The sequence below is a fragment of the Poromitra crassiceps genome (assembly GCF_964638095.1).
Source record: "Poromitra crassiceps genome assembly, chromosome: 12".
NCBI lineage: Eukaryota > Metazoa > Chordata > Actinopteri > Beryciformes > Melamphaidae > Poromitra > Poromitra crassiceps.
The window spans coordinates 35,498,139-35,508,375 of NC_139632.1; the positions used below are offsets into that span (position 1 = coordinate 35,498,139).

The 10,237-nt window shown below is 45.3% G+C and overlaps 1 protein-coding gene across 1 annotated transcript in view; it reads right to left on the minus strand.

Annotated features, from left to right (window-relative positions):
* lrrc7 (leucine rich repeat containing 7) overlaps nt 1-6,204 on the minus strand; it is a gene marked incomplete at both ends in the record, with an annotated part of 143,985 nt that extends 137,781 nt beyond the window's left edge. The window contains one exon of the mRNA XM_083647366.1: nt 6,180-6,204. Coding sequence (XP_083503492.1) covers nt 6,180-6,204 — 25 coding nt within the window. The remainder of the gene's footprint in view (nt 1-6,179) is intronic.
* Nucleotides 6,205-10,237: the final 4,033 nt, after the last annotated feature.

A 10,237-nucleotide genomic window follows, 5' to 3' on the forward strand; every position in this document is an offset into this window, starting at 1 on the left:
GATGGGTTGAGTACCGGCCCACCCCGATACGTGAAGTGCTTTGAGTACTTCGAAAACTGCTATATAAATGAAATCAATAATTGATTGATTGATCTAACAAGAATTACAATTACAATTATTATTATTCTAATTTATTATTAAACACACAAGTCCAGTGTCTACCAGCGATGTTACAGCTATTATGTTAACAATGAAGCCAATCCAGGAGTTGAATGTTTTCTACCAGAGGAGTGAGTGTTACAGTGTTACAGTTACAGTGTTACACTGTAGCGAGACGTCTTCATTCATTACATAATGTACAAGATGTACAAAGTGCGAGGTGCTACAGTATGCTAGCAGTGTCTTCTTACAGTGTCGTGGGTTCCAGTGCAGTGCATGACCTTGGCTGTGTGTCACCCCCCCCCCCCCCCGCCTCCCCTCTCCTCTCACTCTACACTCTAAAAAACTTCTGTGTCACTGGCAAAGTGTAACTCTGTCAGGTGCTCCTAAGCCAATTCCTACCAGGTCAGCAAGCTGGATACATGGAGACAATATGCAGGCAATTAAAATCACACAGACACACACGCACACGCAAACACACACACACACAGACGAGCAGATTCAGGAGAAGTGCTGGGTCACACAGTATATGACACACTGTATATGTGTGAAAGACTCAACTATCCAGACACACACACACACACACACACACACACACACACACACGTGCGTGCGTGAGCGCGCACGCACAGTGAGCTGATTGTGCAGTGTGAAATACCTCGCTACAGTCTGGCTAGGTGGTTTAACAACTATGCTAGTTAACCGTGCTGTTTGCCACACAGTCAGTTTGTTGTTGATGTGTGAAGAGTCTGGTCACCTCTAAAGTGGCCAAGCCACACCTGCCGCTGAAACACCTGAGGTGAGAGACGATGTCAGCAGAAGCGGTGGGATAACGAGCCAAAGGCACTGATTGGCTCTGACGCTGAAATAGGATTCTCTCACAACAAGGCCTGGGAAGTGGCACCTCCGTTCCGTTTTTTTTTCTGTTGTTTGGATTGTCTTACGTCACTGAAGAAATTTGAATGAACATACAAACTCTTTAGGTGGGGACCCTCTTTGACCAGTGGGGTCTCTCACTGTGCTCCTCTTCCTCATGTGCAGGCAGATATACACAGAACATATTAGCCTACAACCTACACGGGGAAACGTGAATAAGTGTTGCGCCAACTTCGCCAGCCAGGGAATACATTAAGCTATAAATAGTCCATTTAATCTTGTCGGTTACTTCGGTTTAACGATCGGTTAATGAGCGTCGGTTGTCGGTCAGGGGGAAAAAATCATTTTCACCATCCATAGTGTGTGTGTGTGTATGTGTGTGTTGAGTGTAGCGCATAAATACTGGTGCCTCTGTCCCCCTTCCTCTCTGGGTCTCCTTCACCTGGCCCGTCACCATGACGATGGGAGCCGGCTCCATGGATACAGTCGCTAGGCAACCAGCAGCATCAGCAGCAGAGTCCTGACAGAAACAGCTGACCCTGCCTGAGTGAGCCACGTCTCACCAGCCCGCCTCCACTACCTGGCCTGCAGGGAAACTAGGGCCGGGCGATGTGGACCTAAAATTATACCTCATAGTTAGGGATGCACGATATATCGGCAATCATATCGGTATCGGCCGATGTTAGTCATTTTTTAACATATCGGTCATATCGGTATCGGTCAGATGTTGCAATGTTAATATCGGTTATCATTATCAGCCAAATTCTTCACATTGATATGAAATAATGCAGTAAATCTATGATTTATGGGCTTTTCCAAAGGCTTTGCAAATAAAGAAATGCATAACTTTTTCAAATTCAGTGTTAACATGTGTTTTTCAGTATGTACAAAATGTGATGATCATAAAAATGTGGTTTTATACAGATCATATCGACATCGGTAAATATCGGTTATCAACCATAACAGCAATGTTAATATCGGTTATCGGCATCGGCCAAAATTTTCATATCGGTGCATCCCTACTCATAGTGATCAACTACAACTACAGACTCTGTGTATGTTTTGACTGAATTCACAATATATATTTCAGTATTCTCTACAAAATGGGCTCTGTTCAGTGTCAAGTCAAAGCCACACGTGAGATGTCACAACACTTTTATTAAAACAAGAGTTTCCTTGCCTGAATATTGGTGCATTCACAAAATATTTACACCAGATCTTTGATAAATAATCATCAGTAATGTGGATATAATAACTTATTTGGTAAAGGCAAATACAGAAAATTACATCACTTTACTGTAATGCAGCCTTTAAAACCAGGAAAAGACAACACTTGTGCATAATATTAATATGACCATATCCAAAATCTAAGATGATATCTAGTCTCCTCCTATCACGATATCGATATAATGCCAATATATTGCCCAGCCCTAACGGAAACGTCTGGCTGTGAATTTCCACACCACTCGACAATCCCCTTCTTATAATCGAAAACAACGATCAGCACGATCTTTGACAACTCATGCCAACTGATCAACTTCATTTTTGAAATGGATAATGTTGGATAATTCTTTTGTAGATGCATGTAGCTTTGGTCTGAATCCTGCTTAGACAGACATACTGGTTTTACACTGCTCTGAACATCTCTGCTAAATGCATAACAGTAAAGTTGATGGTGTAAACATCCCAATGGTATCTGGTATAAAACTGATGCAACTCTGAACTTGAAACCAAAAAGCAAATAACTGCACTCATTGTCAGAATTGGCAATAGAATGCATCTCGTCTTTGGCATTATCTCTCACCCATACAGAGGGAACTACCACCGACAAAAATAAATAAACACCAACATACATGTAGGCCTACTACAAAAAATAAACTACACCCATAATAAACATAATAGCCATGACAAGTAAGCATTTTATCTTCACCTTGGTATAAAGGACTGGAAGGCAACATAATTTCCCATGGTACTAAACACATGGCTCAGGTGCTGCTCCACAGTCTCTCAAAAGTAATCTGCTTAAAGGAATTATATAATAATAATAATAATAATAATAATAATAATAATAATAATAATAATAATAATAATAATAATAATAATAATAATAATAATAATAATAATAATATAATTATAATTACTATTACTATTATTATCATTATTATTATTATTATTATAGTTCAGTCATCATCTCCTCCCCCTCATGCCCAGAGCCGTGTATATAGAAGAGTCGCAATATCACATTCACTCCAATGAACCAGTTTGTTTTACTCTCAAGAGTTCCAGGAAGTAAGGTTCTGGATTAAGCAGCACTGTCGAGTTGCAGCAAAATGGACCGTTTGTGTTGTGCTGTTTTTGTTTTTTTTAGAATCAAATTGTACATTATCAGCTTTATTCTAGCATTCAAAAGTAGCGCGAGAGCCCTTCCTGGCTGTTCATTGGCTAATGAGTCACGCATTTTGGTCCTCCGCTGACGCCACTCTCTCTTTCAATTGCTCTGCTCGTGCCAAATGAAATACAGGTGAAATGTGTTGGTCCATATAACAAGGGGAGGTTGCCAGCACAACTTTGTAGCAATGGGGACCTTCTGTAGAGTTCCAAAACAAAGACTGCCACTCACACTGTGCACAGAAAGACCTTCACACCATCATCTGTTGCAAGTCAATATGCTGTAGTTCAGATTGTCACTAAATGATGGTGTAAATATAATATAGATGGTTTTTGGAACTCTGAAGAACTGGGCCCGCACTGACTTTGGGTTGTTTTGCTTAAGGCTGCTGCGCAGATCTGCTGCTGGCAACCTCCCTGTGTGTTATTATGGACTAACTTCACCTGTGTTTCAACTGACATGAGGGGGAGGAGATGATGACAGCATTTGTATTTTTGGGTGAAACGCTCCTTTAAGATCTGGTCTGGTATGAGAAAGAGGTGGGTGGGTACTGCATGCCGGTAGAGAGAGATGCTCCGACACAGAGCAGCACATACAGACTATCCTGAGCATGAGATAGATGTAGCCATTCTCTAACATGTCCAGAGACACAATGTGATACTCTAAACCAGAGCTGCACAAATGATTTCCTATGAAGGGCCAAAATTGAATCTGGATGAATGGCGGTGGGCCAAAAATAAATGTTCATGTTCTGTGAAATTACATGAAATTAGATTATTTTATAGACAGTTTACATGACATATTCAATTATTCAATTATTATACAGTATAGAGCAATTGTATGTATCTAATACATACAATAATTGAATAAGTTTTGAGCTAGTGTTTGTGGTTATGTGTTTTGTTGGTTTTTTGCCTTGTGTGTCTAAGTGGTTGTAGTAGCATGTATGAGTATGAATGATACAGATATGTATATTTGTAAATAATGTGTGTATGTGAATATAATGTATTTTCATAATTGAAGTATTGTAAAATATGAATGTGGACCCCAGGAAGAGTAGCTACTGTTTCTTTACAGTAGCTAATGGGGATCTAAATAAACAAAACAAAACAAAACAAAACAAACATTCTAAATCTCAAATAGGTCTTCTAGTTTCATAATGGTAAAAGTATCATCAAGCTAGCTTTAAAAATGAGCCCGCCACAGCCTCTGAAACACAGTAATATCGGCCTCGGGCTAGCAACAACTGAGAAGCCCTACTGAAAGCAAAACGACTCGTCCAAGAAGAAATATGAATCAAGAAAATGGACCAATGTTAGATGGTGACCAGCGTTGTAGTCAAGTCACTTTTATGTTGAGTTGTCCGAGTCCAGTCTCGAGTCCGAGTCACCAAAGAAGAGTCCGAGTCAAGTCCCCATTACGAGTCCATTATTAGTTATTAGGCCCTATTACAAAAAAAGAACAAAATAAACTAGTCTTTATCAATTAACAAAATCGACTCCAGCACTGATGACTGCATATGGTCAGAAGCAAGCCTTCTGAAGGGAAGGCCTCTGGCTGCTGCATAGGGACTTCACTACAGATGACAGCACATGATTGGAAAATGAAACGTGTTAACCCTCTACAACAGGTAGGCTATATTATCATAATGGCCCTAACGCATCTGGCCGTGAGACAGCTTACAAGCTGCTGTCATCACTGGCCTGTGTCAGAGCGGCTGATGAGGCTAATATAACTCAATCATGGACATGATAGGCTAATGAGCTATAATACCTTAGGCTAGTCGCTAGCCACTAGCGGATTTAACAGGTGGGGTGTGTGTGTGTGTGTGTGTGTGTGTGTGTGTGTGTGTGTGTGTGTGTGTGCATGCGTGCGTGTGTGTGCGTGCGTGTGTGTGTGTGTGTGTGCATGTGTGTGCGTGCATGTGTGCATGAGATGATATGAAGCTATATAGCAGAAAGGCTGGGGGCTACATGCAAGGATAGGAGGGTATGACACTACATCATATATCACTCCCCCCTCTCTATATATCTCTCCCTCTCTCTCCCCCTCTCTTGCTACTCCCCCTCTCTCTCTCTCTCTCTCTCTCTCTCTCTCAATTTCTCTCCCTCTCTCCCCCCCTCTCAATTTCTCTCCCTCTCTCTCTCCTCCTCATATCTCTCCCTCTCTCTTCCCCCTCTCCCTCTCTCCCCCCTCTATTTCTCTCCCCCTCTCATATGTCTCCCTCTCTCTCTCCCTCTCCCTCTCTCTCTCTCCCCCCTCTCTATTTCTTTCTCTCTCTCTCTCTCCCCCTCTCTATTTATCTCCCTCCCTCTCTCCCTCTCTCTCCCCCCTCTCTATCCCCCCCCCCCCCCCCTCTCTCTCTCTCTCTGCAGTCATGGCTGTTTCATTAGCTCATCCCACACAGCGTGATGATAGGCCGGAGCGAGGAGCTCTCTGACATCATGGTTCCCAGGTGGCAGAAAAATGAAATAAATTCATAAAAGCATAATGTCAGTGTTGCTGCTCTGAAGGCAACATTGACGCAAATATCAAATGCTTTCGTTCAGTTTGTCGCATGAAGGTACTAAACATGTTATGGATTACAATAGACCTATATACCTAAACTATGTCGCCTATATGAGAATAGTGATAGGCTACATAGGCCTATATGAGATTAAAACAAAATCGAAATGACACAACCGAGTCCCCCCCCCCCCTATAGTCGGCTACAGGAATACAGTCGTGTTTAAAGGATACCCTGCTGTGTGTGAATGACAGTGTTTGCATGCGTGTTTCTCTCTCATGATGTATCGGCGCGGTGACGGTGGCTTACGTTGTATGGGAGAGTAATTATCCATCTGGCAGGCTGAGGTGGTGGAGCCCATCCAAACAGAAGACAGAAACACACGAACAGCTCCAGGCTGTGGTCCGTACAGAGCCCGCGGGCGGGCAGGCAGGCAGCCCCGGCTGCTCCTTCAGTCGTCTAGCGGGCAGAACCGAGCCGGCGTGTGACCATCACCCGCTGTCCTCCTGCCACCAGCCGCATCTCTTTACCCCGAGGAGAGCCGATCAGCCCCGGATCACATCACTCAGAACCAGCGGCACCAAACGAGCCCGTTCAGCGGCGTCACGAGCGCGCGGCTCAAATCTGTGCTTCTTTTAGATCCACAAGCAGCTTTCAGAGGTTTGTAAATCTCGTCTTCAGTAGTCGGTCACATTCTCCTCTCCGTCCTCGGTCTGTCACGGTGTTTAGCCTACCTACAAGATGCCTCGCTGGATCCTCCCCTCCGCACCGGGGACAGTCTGCACGCTGCACGCACACGCACGCACGCACGCACGCACGCACGCACGACTCGGTTAAAACTAGAAGAAAGGGGAAAAATCACACAGGGCGAGCGAGCCGACCGTGACCGTCACCGAACCTCAGCGGCAGCGCGGAGAGAAGCGATGTCCTTCCCGCAGAGAGAGAGAGAGAGAGAGAGATGGAGAGAGAGAGAGAGAGAGAGAGAGAGAGAGAGAGAGAGAGAGAGAGAGAGAGAGAGAGAGAGAGAGAGAGAGAGAGAGAGAGAGAGAGAGAGAGAGAGAGAGAGAGAGAGAGAGAGAGAGAGAGAGAGAGAGAGAGAGAGAGAGAGAGAGATGGATGAAGATGGAACGAGGACGCCACAGTAGCCTGAATGCGCGTGCGTGGCTGCGCGCTCGTGTGCATGCAAGTGTGTCTGTCCAATGCTATATTTACAGTCCATGGTCCAATGCAGGGTTCATAACTTCCTGTCCTAGTACGCAGGTCTGGAAAGTCTGAAAAATTATGACATTAAAATATTAGTATTAGGCTACTACAAGGATGAGTGAAATGTGGTTATGAAATCAATGAATGTCTCAGTGATGATGCCTCTACATCCGCAAATGAGACCATCTGTGAGAAGATTGGCTATTTCAAGATTCACTTTATAGCACACTACAGTAGCTAACTAAGTCATTCGAATAATGAGGAATTAGACTTATGGCGCATTCATGTGCTCCTCGGATATATCGGATTTATCATATTTACACATTGTGAGCACATGAACGGCCCTTCAATGTCGTATTTACCAGTGGGAATTTCGGAGATTTCGGTGCTACACCATACAGTACATGATATTGCTTAAAGCCCCAATCAACTTTTTCACCTTAATATAACAGCTTTTTAGTCATTGAAGATGGTACAGTGACTTGTAACAGGGAGAATGTTGCATCTATTGGTCACACACCGCCTCCAAAGTCCTCTCCTGGGACTAAGCATTTTTGCGGCATACCACACATGCGCTGTACAGGGGAAGTGCTGTGTTCAGTAAAACAAGGAGGTAACTCGGTGCGGATTTGCTACGACAATGTCGTTTCACGTAACTATGGATTATTATTTCATCACCTTGCTCGGCACGCCTTTCCTCCGGCCACAACTTGCATTGACTTCATGCCTGGCAGCTTCACGCTTCACGCTTGGAAAATAGAACAGAATCCTCCACGATCGCTTCAGCGCAGCTTCAGTGTGGCGTGCGGCTGGTGGGGCTGGTGTGGACGGTCTCACCTGTTAACTCATTGAGTGCCAGCCACTTTTGGAGAACGGACGCTCCCAGTGCCAGAGTTTCAGAGCGTTTTCAGTGATTTCTCGAGGCCCACAGAATATTGTGTGATATGACTATGTAAACACCGAACACACACAAAGAACGATGAGACTCTCTTCTATCATCTGCAAAAAAAAGTTTATTGATACCATTTTCCGTTCTTTAGTTATGAGCCGGAGAAGATAGGTTGTTTTGAGCAAAAAGACACGTTTCAATTTAGAATCTGAGATATTCAGCCTTTTGTGAAAGGAAGCATTTCAAGCACATCATTGACTCTGAAGCTAATATTTTCTGATGTAATGACACCTCAAAAATAATTTCCTTCAATAAAAGAGTGAAAACAAAGGAATTTTGTTTGGCCAAATAATATTTTTTAGCTGCAACCAGCAGCGCTGGCCCCTGCGTGCACAGACCCTACACCTTCTTGCTGGTCTTGATTTACTGCTGGTGGGCATCAGATAGCCTATTCTAGCTTGTTTGCCTGTCTCTGTGCATCGAGCCTGCTGCTGCCTGGGTCTGTGTTTACTGTCAATGGTTGTATGCTGTAGTGCCCTGCGTGCCCCACCCCCCTCCTCCTCCTCCTCCTCCTCCGTGGGAGTGTCTCTGGGGCTCTGCTGCGAGTGCGTTTGCTCTGCACTGAAAAGTGCGCTGCACCCCGCTTTTTCACAGCCTGTCGCCGGCTCCCAGCTGAGAATAATGTAACTTTTTAGAAAGACGCTGGTGTCGGCAACTAAATCATTTGGAGGGGCTATCGCAGCGGACACGGAGGGGCTCAATTGTGGCAGCAGATGACTGCTGTTCACAGGCACAGCTAACGTTATGCTTCATGCATATCGATGCGATTTCCGTTTCCCCATTACTTCTTCTCTCTTTTATCCTCGCCTTTCTCTAATCTGGAGAGCACTGTCGCCACCTAATGGGTCCCTAAAATAGCTTTTACACATTCAACAGCCACCATACTTTCACAGGAGATGGATCTGGCTTTGATGCACGTCCCACCGTCAAAAAACGCAATTGACGAACATACTCGTCCTTGGCACTCTACGTTACTAAACCAATTGACGAACATACTCGTCCTTGGCACTCAATGAGTTAACAAGGACGGCAAAATGAAACTGCGTGGCTTCAGCGTGGCTTCAGCGTGGCTTTAGCGTGGCTTCAGCGCGGCTTCAGCGCGGCTTCGGCGCGGCTTCAGCGTGGCTTCAGCATGTGGCTTCAGCGTGGCTTTAGCGTGGCTTCAGCACGGCTTCAGCGTGGCTTCAGCGTGGCTTCAGCATGTGGCTTCAGCGTGGCTTTAGTGTGGCTTCAGCGTGGCTTTAGCGTGGCTTTAGCGTGGCTTCAGCATGGCTTCAGCGTGGCTTTAGCGTGGCTTCAGCGTGGCTTCAGCGTGGCTTCAGCGCGGCTTCAGCGTGGCTTCAGCGTGGCTTCAGCATGGCTTCAGCAAGGCTCCAGCGCGGCTTCAGCGCGCGCGGCTTTAGCGTGGCTTCAGCGCGGCTTCAGCGCGGCTTCAGCGCGGCTTCAGCGCGGCTTCAGCGCGGCTTCAGCGCGGCTTCAGCGCGGCTTCAGCGCGGCTTCAGAGTGGCTTCAGCGTGGCTTCAGCGCGGCTGGTATCCTGATGCCATCTGTGCCAGCTGCAGATGTGAGGCGATGTCAGTCAAAGCCCTGCTTAAATGCTGTGGGCCACATGCAGTCTTTTACTGGAAAACTTTAGTTTAGTTACGAAAGAGTTGCAACTCTCCAACTCTGCTGGCCGGGAGGTTGTGTGATTTGTCTGTCTGTATTTGACTCTATGTTTGTCCGCCTGTCCATTTGTCTGTCTGTCTGTCTGTCTGTCTGTCTGTCTGTTTGACGGCAGGATATCTCAAAAAGTTATGAATGGATTTACACAAAACGTTGCAGAAAGGATGGTAATGATTGACTGACTGATTCACTTACCACACCCACTTGCCAAAAGGGGGCATGGCAATGGGTGTGTCTAGTGTCCTCTAGTAAGAGAGTGGCGTCAGCGGAGGACCAAAATGCGAGACTCGTTAGCCAATGAACAGCCAGGAATGGGTCTCGCGCTGCTTTTGCATGCTAAAATAAAGCTGATAATGTACAATTTGATTCAAGGGATGAAAAACCCTTTCAAAGTACAACACAAACGGTCTATTTTGCTGCAACCCGACAGTGCTGCTGTTTTTTACTCAAGAGTTCCACTTTCTACTTCCTGGAAAAAAACTGGTCCATTGGAGTGAATGGAGATGTCGGAACTCTTCTATTATACGGCTCTGGGTGTGTCCAATCACCA